Source organism: Herpailurus yagouaroundi, unplaced genomic scaffold (assembly GCF_014898765.1).
Source record: "Herpailurus yagouaroundi ecotype Mexico unplaced genomic scaffold, PumYag 29, whole genome shotgun sequence".
NCBI classification, from domain to species: Eukaryota; Metazoa; Chordata; class Mammalia; order Carnivora; family Felidae; genus Herpailurus; species Herpailurus yagouaroundi.
In genome coordinates, this window is record NW_024412377.1 from 42,875,304 (window position 1) to 42,894,243 (window position 18,940).

Sequence of the window (18,940 nt, forward strand, 5' to 3'; positions counted from 1 at the left end):
GATTCTGTGTCTCCCTCTCTCTGCCCCTCCCCCGTTCATGCTCTGTCTCTCTCTGTCCCAAAAATAAATAAACGTTAAAAAAAAATTTTTTTTAATAAAAAATAAAATAAGGGGCACCTGGGTGGCTCAACTGGTTAAGAGTGACTCTTGGTTTCAGCGCAGGTCGTGATCTCATGGTTGTTAGATTCTCTCCTTCCCTCTCCCTCTGCCCCTCCCCACTTGCTCTCTTTCTCAAAATAAACTTTAAAAAATTAAAAAAAAAAAATTAAAACATGGTACCACTACTTTGAAAAACAATTTGACAACTCCTCAAAAAATTAAACAGGGTTACCATATGAGCCAGTAACTCTGCTCCTAGATCTGGCACAAGAGAAATGAAAGCATACCCCCACACAAAAACCCGCACACAAATGTTCTTGGCACCATTGTTCTTCATACCCCTAAAGTGAAAATAACCCAAATGTCCATCAACTGATGACTGAATAAAATGTGGCATATCCATACAATAGAATATTATTTAGCCATAAAGAGGAGGTACTATATCAACAGAACTGGTTTTTTTTTTTTTTTCAGAAACAATGAAGTACTGATTCATGCCACTAAATGTTTGAATTTGGAAAACATCATGCTAAATGAAATAAACCAGACACAAAAGGCTACATACTGTATGATCTATTTCTGTGAAATGTCTGGATTTCCATAGAGAGAGAAATCCATAGAGAGAGAAAGTAGATCAGTGGTCGCCGGGGGCTGGGTGGGGAGGGGAGGATAGAGAATGATTGCTAATGGGTAGGAGGTTTCCTTTTGGGTGATGAATATATTCTAGAATTAGATAGTGGTGATGGTTACACGACTTTGTGGATATATGGAAAACCACTGAGTTGTACAATTTTAAAAGCTTGAATACTGTGTTATGTGAATTATAGCTCAATTTAAAAAAAGATTTCTTGGTAATGATGGCTCGAACACACATATAGCTTCACTTCCTCTCTCAAATGACATTTTTTTAATTTAAACTATAAGGACAAGGAGGACAGAAGAGAAAGCAGCAGCAGAATTTTGGAAGCTGGAGAGCATATACACTAGAGGTAACTCCTGTAGCAGATCTAGAAAGCTAAATCCTAAACCTGCAGCTAGAAAAGCTGACAAGCCACCTATTTACATGGCAGATGTAAATCTGCTCAGGAACTGGGATATTAGGCAACTGGGTAGGAGTAAAGGTGGGGCTAAGAAGAGGAGGATTGGTTGGAAGTCTGCTTACCAAACAGTTGGATACCCACTTCCTTTCCTGCCATAAGTTCCTCCTCCCTCTCTCAGGGAAGACTGGAAGTTTATCCTCTGGCACAGCATAGGACATGGGCTGGTACTAAAGCTAAGAGTCCCAGCCTTCTCCCCACTCCCGGTTCCCCAAATGCTAGAAGGCAGGCCTGTCCCTCCAGGCAGTACATGAGAAGATCCTTCTTTGGGGAACATGACCATCCCAGGAGAAATGACCTAAAAATTCTGACATTGGGGGTTCCTCAATGAAACGGATAATGCTATAGGGGAGCTCTCAGTGGATAAGCCCTACTCATGGATCACAGCTTCTACTTGGTTTTTTAGATAATCAAGGGTTATAGAATATCTGAAGAAAGCCTCTAACATAAAAGAGAATGAACAAAACAAATAACCAAACCCCCAAAAAGCACCACGGCGGAACAAAATGGCCATGATTAGCATTAGAGACATAAAATATGATACTATACCCATGAACAAGAATAGATGCCCTTAGAAGAAAAACACAGCTGAAAAAAAAAAAAGAAGAAGAAGAAAAACACAGCTATTGAAGATTAAAAGCACAAGGGCAGATATTAAACAATTGGTAGATGGAAGATAAAGGTTTTTTTTTTCGTTTCTCAGAAAGATAAATTTCCCACAAAGACAAAAAGAAAAACTGGAAAGAAAAGAAAAGAGAATTAAAGACCAGTTTGGGAAGCCCAACAGCCAAATATCAGAGTTCCAGAAATAGAGAACAGAGAAAATCAAGGGGAAGAAATCATCAGTGAAATAAGTCAGTACAATTTCCAGAATTCAAGGGCATAAATTTCCAAACTGAAAGGGCCCAGGGAAGACCAAGGAAAAAGCATGAAAATAGTCTCAAACCAAGGCACATTACGGCGAGGCTTCAGAAAAATAGAGACAAAGAAAAGATACCGCAAATTCCAAATTTCCAAAAAGGAAAAAACAAAACATATACAAAACACCAGGAATCACAATGACTTTGGACTTCTTAACAGCAACCCTGCAAACCAGAAGATAATGGGGCAATGTCCTCAAAATTCTACGGGAAAGTTATTTCCACCCTGGCATCTTCTCTGAGCCAAGTTATCAAATATGTGAGGGTGTCATGAAGATATTCTCAGACATTCAAGATCTCAAAATTTTTCCTTTCTCAGAAAGCTTCAAGAAGGTATGCTCCACCAAAATGAAGGCGTTCACTAAAAATACAAGGAGACCTGAGACACAGGAAACTGAAATTCCACTTGTGAGACAGAATAGGGATCCCCAAGAGGGTGGTGCACAGAAATTCTAGGAGTAAAACGAAAACATCTACATTGGATCAGGCCCAAAGGCTCTGAAAGACATCTCAATGTGACAAAATTGATACATATCTGATATGTCTGATAGATATATGATATGTACTGAGAGGCAATTTAGGTAGTTTTTGGAGAGTATAAAATTAAATTATGATAATTTCACTGAAAATTAAGTAAGCGAAGGAACATTCATACACTGTTGGTGGGACGCAAACTGGTGCAGCCACTCTGGAAAACACTATGGAGGTTCCTCAAAAAGTTAAAAATAGAAGTACCTCATGATCCGGTAATTGCACTACTGGATATTTACCCCCAAAATGCAAAAACACTAATTCAAAGGGATACAGCACCCCTATGTTTATTGCAGTATTATTTACAACAGCCAAATTATGGAAGCAGCCTAAGTGTCCATCAACAGATGAACCGATAAAGAAGATGTGGCACATATACACAATGGATTATTATTCAGTCATTAAAGAGAATGAAATCTTGCCATTTGCAACAACATGGATAGAAGCAGAGAGTAGAATCTTAAGCAAAATGTCAGAGAAAGACATATATCGTATGATTTCACTTATATGTGGAATTTAAGAAACAAGAAAACAAGGGAAAAGAAAAAAGAGAGAGAAAGACAAACCAAGAAACAGATTCGTAACTGTAGAGAATTGATGGTTACTGGAGGGGAGGTGGGTGGAGGGATGGGTAAAAAAGGTGATGGGGGAATTAAAGAACACGCTTATCATGATGAGCCCTGAGTAATGTACACCTGAAACTAATATAACACTGTATGTTAACTGTACTGGAATTAAAATTAAAAACTTAATTAAAAAAAACACAACAAAAAAGAAGGGCTGTTGGGTGGCTCAGTCCATTGAGCAACCCACTCTTGATTTCAGCTCAGGTAATGATTCCAGGGTTGTGGAAGCAAGCCCTAAGTCGAGCTCACACTGAATGTGGAGACTGCTTAAGATTCTCTCTCCCTCTGCCCCTCCCTGACTCCTGCTCTCTCTCTCTCTCTCTCTCAAAAAAAAAAAAAATAATAATAATAATAATAAAATTTAAATAAAAAAATTTAAAAAGGGGTGCCTTGGTGATTCAGTCAGTTGAGTAACCAACTTTTGGTTTCAGCTCAAGTCATGATCTCAAGGTTCATAGGTTTGAACCCCACATGGGTCTCCGTGCTGATGGTCCGGAGCCTGCTTGGGATTTTCTCTCTCTCCCTCTCTCTCTCTGTGCCTCCCCTGCTCATATGCACATTCTCTCTCTCTCACAAAATAAATAAATAACCTTAAAAATTTTTTTGAATAAAAAATAAAAGAAAACAGGGGCGCCTGAGTGGCTCAGTCAGTTAAGCAGCCGACTCTTGATTTCAGCTCAGATCATGATCTCGTGGTCATGGGATTGGGCCCCAAGTCAAGCTCCATACTAGATGTGGAGCCTGCTTAAGATTCTCTCTCCCTGTCTCTCTACCCGTCCCCTGCTCACATGCTCTCGAAAGAAAGAAAGAAGGAAAGAAAGAAAGAAAGAAAGAAAGAAAGAAAGAAAGAAAGAAAGAAAATTAAGCAAATGAAAAACCAAGACAACTATTAAGTCTTGGGAAAACAGAAGTTATATATGAAATCAATAATAATCCTAGTATACTATGTAACTCAACTTGAATGTCATACACATTGTCATAATATGGTAAACATTGAATGCTGATCATAAATAACCAAACATATAATAGAGGTATAAGGGAGGAGGAAAGGACAAGAAAGAGTGACATAGAAGGACAGAAGAGGAAAGAGGGCTAAATCCTCATCTTCCACTGTGAAAAACCAACCAGATAATGTTTAAAATTGAAAAATCAGGAAGTAAAATCAGAAGTTATTTAGAGATACAGAGATAGATACCAAAAGAATCAGCTAAAAAAGTTTAAGTGGTATAAAGAGGAAGATGAGGAAATGTTATTTTTCACAGTAAGCCTTACAGAAGTATTTGATTCTTTGAATATGTAAATTTTTGTAACTTTGATACAAAGGAAAACTAAATTTAAAAATAATGAAAAAAGGGGCACCTGGGTGGCTCAGCCAGTTGAAGCCTCCGACTTCAGCTCAGGTCATGATCTCGCGGTTTGTGGGTTTGAGCCCCATGTCCGGCTCTGTGCTGACAGCTCCGAGCCTGGAGCCTGCTTCAATTCTGTGTCTCCCTCTCTCTCTGCCCCTCCCCTGCTTGCACCCTGTCTCTCTTTCTCTCAAAAATAAATAAACATTAAAAAAAATTTTTTTTTTAATAATGAAAAAATACATCAAATTCAATTGATTGTAAACTGACTGTGAAAACAAAATGGCAGGCCCAAACCTTTTCCTTGTGAAGCAACTTTAGGCTAAGGCCAAAAATGACCCCAAAAGTCAACCTGCTCTTGCGTGCAGGAGACTGGAGACTAATTCCAGCCAGGAGGGTGGACCCCAAGACTGAGTTTCTCCAGGGTGGGTGGGAGAGGGCTCTAGGCCCCACTGCCTACTGAAGGAGCCCTATGCCACCCCTCTCCCTGCATTGGGAAGGAGACAAAGCGGTGAGGAGCAGGAAGACTTGGTATCTAACACATCCTTAAGGTTAAGGCAGGATTCAACGACCCCGTTGTTCAGATGGGGAAAGTCTGGCTCAGAAAGGGGAAAGGAACTGGCCCAAGGCCATACAGCGAGGTCACAAAACGCTGGGTCTGGCCCCTGCAGTTAAACAAAAGAGCCAAGAGCCAGTCTGCGGCAGACTTCCTGTATTCACGTCCAAGTTCTAGTGGTTGGATCACAGGGCAGAGAAAACGAAAATACAAGGTAGGTGTGTTGGAGACATCAAGAGAAACCAAGGAAATGTTCAAAGACTACTAGGATTTGTCAGAAGGATCCAGGATCCAAATGCAATGGGCAGCTGTCAGTGAAACATGGGACATTTCTAGAATCAATTAGAATAATTTACCTGCTCTTTAGAAGAAACTATAGTTCAATCCCAGGTGATAAAGAAAAATTCTTCTTAAAAAAAAATTTTTTTTTAATCTTTATTTTTGAGAGACAGAGACAGAGTGTGAACGGGGAGGGGCAGAGAGAGAGGGAGATGCAGAATCTGAAGCAGGCACCAGGCTCTGAGCTCTCAGCACAGAGTCCAGTGCGGGGCTCAAACTCACGAAATGCAAGTTCATGACCTGAGCCGAAGTCAGATGCTTAACAGACTGAGCCACATAATGCTCCCAATATTCTTCTTTTTTTTCAAATGTTTATTTATTTTGAGAGAGAGAGACAGAGTGTGTGAGCCAGGGAGGAGCAGAGAAAGAAGGAGACAGAGGATCAGAAGGGAGCTCTGTGCTGACAGCAGAGAACCCAACGCAGGCTGGAACTCACAGAACGTTGAGATCATGACCTGAGCTGAAGTTGGACGTTCAGCGAACTGAGCCACCCAGGCACCTCAAAGAAAAATTCTTCTTTACAGAAGAATACAAGAAAACCAACATAAAAGAAAAGATAGAATTGGAAAATCACCTTTTAATAACCCCCAGTGCAATAGCTGGTTCAGGTAAGGGCCACCAATGGATGCCAAAGCCATGAGATGAAAGGTTGGAGAAGGAAAGGATATCATACACTGAAGCAGCATCCCAAAGGTCCTCACTGGTTGCAAAGAGGGAAAGGCACTTTACAAGGGTGTAATCCTGCTATCAGCACCAAGTGATCAAACAGCATCACCAATCGTGGGACAGCCTGACAACAGGTTTCCTAATGGGATATAACACTGAGTATCAGCTGGGAAATATCTTTGCTAAAACATCATTAACCTGAATCTACCTTTTTTTTTAAAATAAGTTTATTTATCTAAGCGAGAGAGAACTGGGGAGGTGCCGAGAGGTGGGGGGGAGAGAATCCCAGGCAGGCCCCATGCTATCAGCATGGAGTCTGACGCAGGGCTCAAACCCACAAACCGTGAGATCAAGACCTGAGCCAAAACCAATAGCTGGATGCCTAACCAACTGAGCCACTCAGGCATTCCAACCTGAATCTCCCTTTAGACCTAAGTTTCAGTTTACAGTAATTAGAAGAATAGAAGAACAAGTGAAATGACACCAGAAGGAAAAAGACAAATCCAAGGACAGTCCACAAGACAATGACTGTTACCATCAAAGAGTCAATGCCATGAGAAAGTGTGTGTGTGGACAGGGTTCTATATTTTAAAAGATTTAAGAAATAAAAAAGAAAAAGAAATGTAGGGACACCTAGCTGGCTCAATCAAGGGAGCATGTAACTCTTGACCTCAGGGTTGTGAGTTCGAACCCCACATTGGGGGTTACTTAAAAATAAAATCTTTAGGGGTGCCTGGGTGGCTCAGTTGGTTAAGCATCTGACTTCAGCTCAGGTCACGATCTCACAGTCTGTGAGTTTGAGCCCCACGTCAGGCTCTGTGCTGACAGTTCAGAGCCTGGAGCCTGTTTCAGACTCTGTGTCTCCCTCTCTCTCTGCCCCTCCCCCACTCTCATTCTGTCTCTTAAAAATAAGTAAACATTAAAAATCAAAATCTTTAAAAAAATAAAAGATTTACAAAATTTAATAACCAGGTGCAATTTATAAATCTTGGCAAGATTCTGGTTTGGAAAAAAAAAGCTACAAAAGATATTTTTGAGAGGCCGAGGAAATGTGAATCTGGATTGAATATTAGAGGATATTTTGAAATTGTTACTGCTTGTCTTAGCAATAAGTGTGAAAGTGGAATTTTTGGCTGTTAAGTGATTATGTTTTCAGGAGCTGAAGACTGAATGAAATACTTGGAGGTGACATGACTTGATGTTTGCAACTTATTTTCAAATGGTTCAGAAAAAAAGATACAGATAGATAATAGGTAAAATTAACTAACAACGGTTGATCATAGATGGTGGGTATAGGAATGATAAACTTTTCTGTATGTTTAAAATTTTGCATAATAAATGGTTGGCGGAATGGTTTTCAAAGCCTACACAGGAACCGTGTTGGGTACTAAGAAGACACTATGTTGCCATCACTGTTACCTTGACACTTGTGGGGGCAGCGGGCTCTTTTACAGCACAGGCACATGTGCATCGTAATCTTTATTGGACTTTCTCAATAACTATTCAAAAGGTTTTTTTGGGTTTTTTTTATAGGAAAAAATTCCAGCTCTACCACTTACTAGATGGGTGATTTTATGCCAATTACTTAACTCCCTTTTGCCTCAGTTTCCTCAAATGGGCATGCTAATAGAACCTATCTTATTGGGTTGCTGGGAGAATTGAAGGAGTCAACACACACATGCCTGCCATAGAGACTAAGTGTGCAGAATTTAGGTAGTTCGGTGATATGATTTCCCTGCAAACTTGCCACGTCTGAATTAGGGACCCTGCCTGTGTACAGAGATTTGGAGCCACTCAAGGAAAGGGAGCAGCAGGTATGTTTGTCTGAGCATGTGTATCCTCCCACCAGGGAACTTCCTGGGAGTCTCGAGGTGTACCCTTCAAGCTAGTCAGTTGAAATGCCTGCTCTCCCTTGGTGCGGACACTCTAGGCTCCAGAGGTGTGAGTTCCTGCCAGTTCATTTGGGTGAGCCAGGAGGTGGACTCTCTCAGGACCTCAGGCCCATCCTGTTCTCCTCCTCAGTCCCCAAGTCTCTGAGAGGGCAGAGCTGCCCCAGGTAGCAGGCCGGCAGTGCGTATCCAGCCCTGCCCACCACCCCGCATGGCCTGGCCATTCTTTTGGTGGGAGGTCTCCAAGGACTCTGGTACACTTGGGCTGTGAACACAGAGCCAGGAAAGGGGCCCTTTGTGGGGAAGGAACAGGTCTGGGCTCCAGTCCCACATCTGCTATACCTGCCCCAGGCAAGTTACTTATCCATTCACTCATTCAACACTTATTTATTGCACATCTTCTTGGTGCCAGGCACCGTCCTGGGTACTTGGGCTACATCAATGAACAAAGCAGACAACCATCTCTGCCCTTATGGAATTTACATTCTAGTGGGAGATAAGCAAGTAAACTATACTGTTTGTTAGAGAGAGATGAGCAAGCTGGGCAAAAGGGAAGGTATTGCTGGGGCAGGTGGATAGCGGTAGGGTGCAGTACTTTATAGGGTGTTGGAATGCACCTCACTGGCAAGGCCAGATTTGAACATAGGCTTGAAGGTGAGGTTGTCTACTACGCCCACGTCTGGGGGAAGAGTGTCCTCGGCAAAAGAAAGCCAGAGAAAAGGTCCCATGGTGGGGATGTGCTTGGCATGGTTGAAGAATGGCAAGGAGGCTAGTGTGGCTGCAGTGGAGCCTCTGAGATGGAGAGCAAGTGCACGAGGTCAGTGATGTCTGGTGCCAGGCCCTCTTCATGGTCTGGTGTGGCCATCTTCATGACTTTGACTTTTACTCTGAGTGAAATCAGGAGCCATGGGAAGCCTTTGAACAGAGGAATGCTGTTATGATTGTGTTTGGCTTTTTTTTTAAAGAATGCTTTGAGGGGCGCCTGGGTGGCGCAGTCGGTTGAGCGTCCGACTTCAGCCAGGTCACGATCTCCCGGTCCGTGAGTTCGAGCCCCGCATCGGGCTCTGGGCTGATGGCTCAGAGCCTGGAGCCTGTTTCTGATTCTGTGTCTTCCTCTCTCTCTGCCCCTCCCCCGTTCATGCTCTGTCTCTCTCTGTCCCAAAAATAAATAAACGTTGAAAAAAAAAATTAAAAAAAAAAAAATAAAGAATGCTTTGTTTTAATGTTTATTTTTGAGAGAGAGAAAGAGAAAGAGGGAGGGAGGGAGGAAAGGAGGGAAGGAGGGAGAAGGCAAACAGAGACACAGAATCTGAAGTAGACCCCAGGCTCTGAGCTGTCAGCATAGAGCCCAACATGGGGTGTGAACCCATGAACCATGAGATCATGGCCTGAGCCAAAGCCGGATGTTTAATCAACCCACCCACCCAGGTGCCCCTCTGATTGTGTTTTAAAAGGGTGGCTTGGGCTGCTGCTTTGAGAATCTCACTGGACTGCTGTGAAGGTCTAAGGAGAGCCTGGATGGAAAACACTTTGTAACAAAAAGCCCTGAATACAGTACAATGCTCTGGGGAAAAGACTAGCTGTTCTGCTTCTTCCCATCTTATCCAAGAGACAATTGAGTAAGGAAAGGATTTGACTTGCCCAAGGTCAGATGCTCTACAATCAACTTAGCATCTGGAACTCCCGGACTCTTCTCCCAGGTGCCATCTGGCAGGTAGGTAAATAGCTTTTGGACTTGTGGTCTCAGTGAGTGCATCTGAACAGGACCGACTGAGTGGTTCTCCCCCATGATTCGTTCATCCAGCAAATATGTATTAAGCACAAGTTCTCCACCCGGCATTAGGATATAGGGGCAATCGAAGACACCTGGTGAGGGCTGAGCCCCAGTCTTTGATGGAGCAGGAGTCAGATATCAGTCAGAGACCAGGCCACCAGTGGCTGGGGGTAAGCTTAGGGGTCGGGGGTCAGTCCATGGCTGGAATCAGCATGAGGCTGGAGGCAGAGACCAGTCAGGAGGCTGTGGTAAAAAGCCAAGCTGGAGAGGCAAGGCCTGGTGGAGCCTGTGGCTGGGAGCATGAGGAAAGGGAACGAAGAGTAAAAACGTCAGGAGGAAAAGTCCACAGGACTTGGGGGAGACTGGCTATGAAGAAAGGGGTGGGACCAAGATGCTGCTGAGCATTCCTACTTGGGTGACAGAGATGATGTCATTCACAGAAACAGGAAGTCCTTGGCACATCTGAGGAACAGAAAGAAACGCCATACGTCTGAGCGTAGTGATGCAAGGGGGGGGTGCGGTTTCAAATATTGTTGCCGAGACGGGCAGGGGCCAGATCATACAGACTTGGATCTTAGTGGGTAGTATTCCAAAACAATGGGAAGCTAGCAGAGGGTGTCAGGCAGTGAGGGACTGTGCTTGGTTGAGGTTTTAAAATCATTTGTGGCATATAGATTTAAGGGGGGCAGGAGTGGGAGCCTGGAGACCAGTTAGGATGAAGTAGCTTAGGCGAGAGATGGTGTTTTGCGGTGGTGGTGGAGACAGGGAGAAGTGGATGGATTCCATAGCTGTTTTGAAAGGAGAGATGTCAGGTGTGGGCATGAGATCAAAGGCAGTGCCTGGGTTTGGGGTGTACCATGGATGGTGCCATTCATCAAGATGGGGAAGATGGGAGAGCACATTCTGGGAAAGGCAGACTCCAGAGTTCGGCTCTGGCTATATTCTGTGTGACATCCACATGTAGACATCAGGTAGATGGTTGAAGGCACCAGACTGACACTTAAAAAAAGTGAACACGGACATTTGTAAATGGTTGACTCGCAGATGGTATTTAAAGCCATGGGACTAGGGCTGAGCCCTGGGGACCCTCAACATTTAGAGACTGGATGGAGGAGCAGCCCTGACCAGTGTGGAGAAGTCGTCAGGGAGGAGAAGGAAAACCAGGAGAGGGTGCACTCATAGACCCCAATAAGGGAGTGGGGGGGGGGAGGGTTTACTGCGCCCGATGCTGCTCAGAGAACCAGGCGGAGAAGAAGCCCCATGGGCTCGACCACGTGGGGGCCACGGGAGATGGAGACAAGAGCAGGTCGGCAAATTGGGTCAGGAGGTGAATGGGAGGGGAGGAAGTGATACCAGCATGAAAGGGTGGGGGCAGGGAGTTGGGGGCCAGCAGCTGGAAGAGGACTCAGGTCACGGCTCTCGAGCATGTTTTGTGGATGGGAAAGATGAGGGAAGGGGGCAGGGGCTTAATGGTGCTGAGGAGGAGGGGCCTGCCCAGCTCCTGCGCGGGGCGTCCTGAGGTGCTTCTGCACAAGCTGCCCCTCCAAGAAAGGCCGCTCTGCCATCCAGCCTCCTCCGCAGCGCCTCCCCTCCACGGCACTCAAAGCACCTCCCCTCCATGGCCTTTCTTCTTCTCCTCCTCACCACCCGGACCTCCTGCCTCAGCAGGGCAGCTCATTCCCCCAGGGCTGCCACCACCAGCACCATCCACTGGATTTGAGTGAAACTTCCGGAAGTATACCAAGGCCTTTGTTCCTGGCTTTCATTCCCTCCTAGGGTCTCACCTCTTTGAGTGCAACCTATTCCCACATGGTTGCTCATTGTATTATCACAACAGCCCTGCGAGCCTCAGGGGGATTTAGGAGATGTACAAGTACAGCTAAGCACACGGCTAGTAAGTGGCGAAGCTGGGACTTGAACACACATCTAGGCTGTCTGCAGAGCCCATTCTAACTACCGTCCCATGCTGCCTCCACAGACCTCTCACGCCTTTTGGCCAGTCTTGGTGAAGGCGACGCCTCCTGTACTCCTGTTCCCATGGGATGGGTTTGAAAGGCAGACGGGATTCTCTCCCCATCTGTGTTTCAGGGGGGCAATTTCTACAATTACTCTCCAGACAAGCCAAGTACCAGTTCACCAGGCTTCTGTCCTGCCCAGGAATGACCCTTTCTGAACATTTCCTCACATCCCTGAGAATCTGTCTGCATGCCTTCAGAGACAGAGAGCATATTACTACATCCACGAGCAGCCTGTTCTAGGCAGGAGGATAGCAGAGCAATCCAAAAACAGACTCCGACCCCAGATGCTTTGGCTGAATCTCAACTAGTATCCTGTGCCTGTTTCCTCATCTGCAAAATGGTAATGATAGAAGTGCCTACTTCCTAGTGTGATTACGAGGATTAATCAGATGCTACATTTAAATGTCCTGGAAAGTACATGATAAATTTCACTTATGAGCATCATCATCATGTTTCCTGAGGGCAAGCTACAACTCACTTTACTGCAACCTCCACTCGTCAGGCCCTTGGAATTCTACCCTCTCCTTCATTCACCTGCAGTTTAATCCTGTTGTTCTGCAGTCCTCAATTTTTATTTTCTCCTGACGCCAGGTTTGGTTTTTTGGGTTTTTTTTTTTTTTTCGTAAGCTCAGTCATTTATCACGCAAACGTGATTTTCCTAAGATCATGATTTCTCCTTGACAGAGTCACTGGTTGTTTGCCAGGCAAGCACAACAGTACCAAGCACATAACTAGGCTTGGAGAATGACAGCTTAAGGCCTCACCTCCTACCCTCACAAGCCCACTTGTCGGCTCCCAGGCTTTTGCGCTCCCTGGATTTGGAACCCTGCGAGCGGGCCCACGTGACTGCATATCTACCATCGGGGCAAGATTATGTCATGACGGAGAGCCCAGATTCTGGAGACAGAGCCAAGTTCAAATCCAGATTCTTCTGCTTACTTGCAACATGTCATCTTGGCCAAGACACTCAGTGTTCCTGAGCCTCAGTTTCTCCATCTGCAAAAATGAGATGATACTACCCTTGTTTACTTTGTCAGGTGCTATGAGGATTAAGATAATGTATATAAAACGCTCAGCACAGTTCTTACCTCAATAAACATTTGCCATGAATGTTCTAGGGCTATGCCATCTAATAGAGCAGTCACTAGCTCTATGTGGCAGTTGAAGCCTTAAACGTGGCTAGTCTGAACTGAGATGTGCTGTTAAGCACAGAATACACATTGGATTTCAAAGACTTAGTATAAGGAAAGAATGTAAAATCCTTTGATAACTTTTTTTTTTTTTAATTTTTTTAACGTTTATTTATTTTTGAGACAGAGAGAGACAGAGCATGAATGGGGCAGGGTCAGAGAGAGGGAGACACAGAATCCGAAACAGGCTTCAGGCTCTGAGCTGTCAGCACAGAGCCCGACGCGGGGCTTGAACTCACGGACTGCGAGATCATGACCTGAGCCGAAGTCGGACGTCCAACCAACTGAGCCACCCAGGCGCCCCAATAACTTTTTATATTGCTTATATGTTGAAATGGAAACATTTTGGATATATTGTATTAATAAAATATATTATAATTAATGTTATTTTTTCTATTAATAGGTCTTCTAGAAAATTTAGAATTACATGTGGCTCAGTTTTGTCGCTTACATTATATTTTTGGACGGTACTACGATGGTGGGGCTTCTGTCGTTTCAGGTGGGCGATGGTGGGGGTGGTTGTATTTTTTTTTGTTTTCCAGTGTGGCAGGGGGGAACAGTATAAGTGGTTTTGAGGTATTCGAATTTTAGTGGCTGTATCTGTCTCTTATACATGGTATTTGAGCTGCAAAGGCTCTTTCGAGATTAAGTAGGCCAATCTTCTCTAAAGATGGGGGAACTGAGGCCTACCCAGAGGCCCATGGGATATGCCTAGGGCCAGAGAATTAATGATAGCAGAACTGAAATCAGAACCCAGATACCTTCCCCATCCCAGCAAGCGGCTTCAGGTCAGAATAATGCTGCCACCTGGTGGTCACCCATAGATGAGCGTCACAAGCCAGGGCGGCAGCTAGGCTCCCTCAGGAGCAGGACTCAGCTGCCATCTACTTCCCTGTCCTCTGCAGAAGCTAGAACAGGAAGGACCCTCCTCCAACCTCCTTCCAGTCTGACTGCACAGAGCCCCAGCTTGCCAGGTGTATGAAAGTGTAGTGATTAAGGGCACTATCTGTGATTACAGACAAGTGAAGGATTAAATCCCAACTCTACTCCTCCTAGCTATGAGGCCCTGCAAAAGCCACTTATCTCTGATCCTTGGTTTCCCCATACGTAAAATGTGGGTAATAATAGCGCTTACCTCAAAGTTATTAAATTTGAGTCAACAAATATCTACAAAGCACCACCACTTATGCACTGTTCCTGGTACTGGGATATAGCAGTGAACCTAAAAAGACAAGCCCATGGTTCTCAGTGTGCCCTTTAGACCACTGAGAGCAGCAGCACCTGAAAACTTGTTAGAAATGCAAATCTTCAGGCCTCCATCCCAGATCTACTGATTCTGAATCTGACACATGCTCAAGGTTGAGAACCACTACACTTGGACACGTAGATCATATATCAGGTGGGGTTAAGTGATATGAATATGGCAAGTAAATGGCTAAATATCTTGAGAATAATGGCCGGGGGCGGGGGTTAGGTGGGGAACACTAATTGATCTGTGAGGGTCAGGGAGAGCCTACCTGATAAGGTGACAAGTTCCAGCAGACATCTGAAAGCAATTATCTAGAGGAAAGGTTAGAAGGATATGCCATTTCCCCTTCAAAACACATCCTATATTTATAATAAGTCCTGGGGATAGAAGACAGATGACTATAGTTATTAAAAAAAAAAAAAAAAAGACTTCCTGCAAACTGCATACATTCTACTTATATCCTATTGGCCACAACTTAGTCAGATGGACCACACCTAACCACCCGAGGAGTCTTTATTCTGATAAACCATATAACCAGCTAAAAACTGAGAGTCCTATTTACAATAGAAAATGAAGAAAAAGCATTTTGGTGAACAATGGTTTCTGCCATACTAAGAGATTCTGATGTAACCAGCCTTTGGGAGTCTGGTTTATACTTGTATGCCTCCAATGATGGGGGATCCCTATCTCATGAAAATTTTATCCCCTCTTTGAGCAGCTCTTTTAGAAAACTCTTTGATAACTCAAGTCTACCTCTCTGTAATTCCTACCACCGTGGGACTACACGGAACAAGACTGCTTGCTCCCTCTTCCCCAAGGGAGAATTTACCTATTTTAAGTCCCCTATACATCTTCTCTTTGAACCACCTAAGGTCAATGGCTTCCCCCCTTGGGAAGGGTTTTCCTGATCCGGCATTAAGAGATTAAAAATGACCTTGACAGTAACCTCATGGATGACAGGGAGCCACATCATCACCCAGGTCTGTGAAGATGAAGTGGAAGTCTAGTGCTCTACCTCAAGCAGAATGTGAAGGAAGCCAAGCAGGAATTGTGGAGTTCCAGTCTCATTGGACTTTTGTATTTCTTCAGGTTTATTTTGTAGTTCAGAAATTCTTCCTTCTGTTGGCTCTAATCTGCCATTGAACCCATCCACTGAGTATTTAATTTCAATAACTGTATGTATTTTTCTTTGGTTCCTTTTCGAAGACATCTGATTACATCATGCCTACTTTTTTATTCCATTATTTAAGCATTTCATATGTATTTTATTTTTTTTAATATATTTTAATGTTTGTTTATTTTTGAGAGAGACAGAGACAGAATGCGAGTGGGTTAGGGGCAGAAAGAGAGGGAGACACAGAATCAGAAACAGGCTCCAGGCTGTCGACACAGAGCCCAACACAGGGCTCGAAGTCACAAGGCTTGAGATCATGACCTGAGCCAAAGTCGGATGCTCAACCATCTGAGCCACCCAAGTGCCCCTGTAGTTATTTTTTTATTTCAGAGAGAAGAGCGTGAGCTGGGGAGAGGGGCAGAGGGAGATAATCTTAAACAGACTCCACAATCAGTGCAGAGCCTGATGGGAGGATCAATCCCACCACCCCAGGATTATGACCTGAGCCGATATCAAGAGTCGGAATGCACAACCAACTGAACCAACCACCCAAGTGCCCTGTTAGGTAGTTTTACATTTTGATAATTTTAGTATGAACTCTTTGGGGGTATATAAATCTTTTGTTTCTGTTTGGGGTGCTTATTTTCATGTGTTGGTATCTTTTCTGGGAGTGGAGGGAGCAGGAGTCATATTTGGTTGAACCTAATCTGCAAGAAACCACTGGGCTTCAATTGTGCTTCTGTCCAGAGGAGCTTTTGCTTTTTATCAAGAGCCCTGACACAGTCCTACTTAGGACTTATTAGCCCAGAAATCTGAGGATTTCTGGCTTATTGTGAAGGTCAAGCTCAGCTCCCTCACCGTGGGGCCGAGGATAGGGAGAGGGGCAGAGCCTAAACTTAACTTCCTGGCACTGACTTGGTATTTGCCTTAAGAGCTACCCCAACTTTCTTTGCTGACAGCTATTCCCCAATCCATTTCAACTTGATGAACTTTTCTTTCATTTCTTGAATGCCCCTGGGAATTTTTTTTAAATTTTTAAAAATTATTTAAAGTAGGTTCCACACCCAGTGTGGAGCCCAACGCAGGACTTGAGCTCATGACCCTGAGATCCAAGTCGAGGTGACATGGAGAGTTGGCCACTTAACCCACTGAGCCACCCAGGTGCTCCTCCTTTACTTCTTTGAAGTCCAGGAATGCATGTTTAATTTATCAAGGATCTAGAAATAGAAATGCTTTTTTAAACTATCTAGTTTGCAGAATCTATGTAGTCTACAGTAGGGGAAAGCCCATTCACCTATTCAGTGATTCATTCGACAAGCCATCCTGGAGCCCATACTTATCCAAAAGCTGGGGCTGAGGGCTGGGTGGGAGGCACTGGACAAGACCCACTTTACCTTCTCAGAGCTCACACATTAGTGGGGTAAATAGGCTAGAATGCAGGGGGACGGTGGTAGCACATGGGAAGTGGGGGGTGCAGTGGGAATTCAATAGAGAAGCGCCTTGAGAGGCAACCAGGAAAGTAACTCTGAGAGAGGGATGAAGAACAGATTCTAACAGATGAGAAGACAGTGAGGTGACACGGGGGAGAGTAGATGCTGAAGAAGCCAAGCTGGGAGGGGATGTGAGCAGAAGACCGAAGGCACAGAGAATTGGAAAAGCAAAAGGACTAGGTTTGGCTTGGGCAGAGTGAGAGCGTCAAGTATGGGCAGGACCAGGTGACAAAGCATGTGGTCTAGGGCTAGGCATGGAGGCTTGTTTAGTAGACTTACAAAAGCTCAGGTCCGAGAAAGGAGCCAGGAGGGCAGGAGGGACCATTTCTCGGGGCCTGGCTGGGGCTGCAGCTGCAGCCCACGACATCAGGCTCACCTGCCAAGGCTGTGCTCCCGTGGTTCGTGGTCTCAGGCGGGCAACAGCTCCTCCAGTCCTGCCTTGCATGTCTGTGGCCGACAGACTGCTGTTTCAACCTAAGCTGTGCAAACTGGCTCTCCTTGCAAACAAAACCCTGAGAGGAACAGCTTTCAAAGACCTGGCTGACTGCATCTCTGGTTACCAGGAAACAACGGTACAAGTTGCAAAGTCCCATCACAGGAAATAAAAAGAATGCTCTAGCAACCGCCAGCATTTTTCCACCAGGATTCCAGCCAGCTGTCATTCAGGCTCCTTGGCATAAGAACTGAACAAGCTTAAGAATAGTGGTAGCTTCTTCAGAGCCAGGCTCTGTGCTAAACACTTGAATCTTACTTAATTCTTATGATACCCTAAGAGGCAGCCATTATCACAGGAAGTTTCACTAAATGGTCAAGCGGTTAAGTAATTTGCCTAAAGTTAGTCTGAAGCTGGGAACTAGGTATTTTCGTCCAGGCATGTTCACTTCTTGAGGGTCTGTACATATCCTGCCTTAGCAATCAGGCTGCCGGTAAGGAAGTACCATTTTTTCCCCCCTAACACTTTTAACTTTGGAATAATTTTAGATTTACCAGAAAGTTCCAAGGATCATATGACTTTTCTACACACCACTCATCCAATTTTTCCCCTAATGTTAACATCTTACATCACCACAAAATATTTGTCAAAATTAAGAAATTAATTGAACTTCAGGCCTTACTCGTATTTTACCAGTTTTCACGCTAACGTCCTTTCCGGTTCAGGATCCAATGGTGCATTAGTTAGGTCTAATCTCCTTTGGTCTTCTATCCTTGTTTTTCATCACTTTTGACTCAAGCACTGGCATTCTGCAGAATGTCCTCTAATTGGGTTACGGGTTTCTTAAGAGTATCAGAGTTCTCGCATCATCTTGCATCTAGAGTATTGTTGACCACTGAACAGCATAGGTTTGAACTGCGTGGACAATTCACGTGGATTTTTTTCAATAAATACGCATAGAACTGTCTTCTCTCTTCCTTATAATGTTCTTAGTAACATTTTCTTCTCTCTAGCTTAATTAGCCACCCAACAGTGGAGCAGTTACCATCACAGGGCCCTATGCTAATCTCTTGCAGAACACTCTGTACCATCTGGTACCACTGGGTCCTCGGAGGTGGATGCAAGCTTCCGGAGAGCAAAAACTTTTTTAATCACTGATGAAAATAGGGCTTGGTGTGTATTTGTGGGGTGACCGAATCTCTATGTACTTTATGTACTGATGTGGAACAATCTCCAAGATCTGCCAAGTGAGAAAAAGCAAGACGCAGCAGAGTGCACTACCAATTTTGCACAGAAGGTGTGGGGGGCGAGTAGACACCCACGTATGTTTATATATGGCTCAAGTCTGGAAGGCTCCTCTTCTGCTCAGACTACACTTGGCTCAACAGTTTCCACTCTGCCCTGGCTCTTTAAGAATTGGTCCATTTTTGGAACCAACATCTGCTTTTCAAAACAAGGTCTCTAAGGTCTTGGTCTGCTTTAGATGATGGAGGCAACAATGCCACAACCAGCAGAGTGGAAAACACCCAACTGCACACAGGTACCTCGCCTCTCCTTAGGCTCCTCCTCCCAGGAAGTCACTTCACAGAACACAGGCTCATTC

At 44.5% G+C, this 18,940-nt stretch overlaps 1 protein-coding gene across 2 annotated transcripts in view; it reads right to left on the reverse strand.

Moving 5' to 3' along the window:
- Positions 1-18,035, reverse strand: part of CD74 (CD74 molecule) — a 30,266-nt gene extending 12,231 nt beyond the window's left edge. For both annotated transcript variants that reach the window (XM_040497762.1, XM_040497755.1), the window contains exon 1: positions 18,020-18,035. In XM_040497762.1, the coding sequence (XP_040353696.1) occupies position 18,020 (1 nt within the window). In that variant the 5' untranslated portion in view covers positions 18,021-18,035. The remainder of the gene's footprint in view (positions 1-18,019) is intronic.
- Between the last annotated feature and the right edge of the window lie 905 nt (positions 18,036-18,940).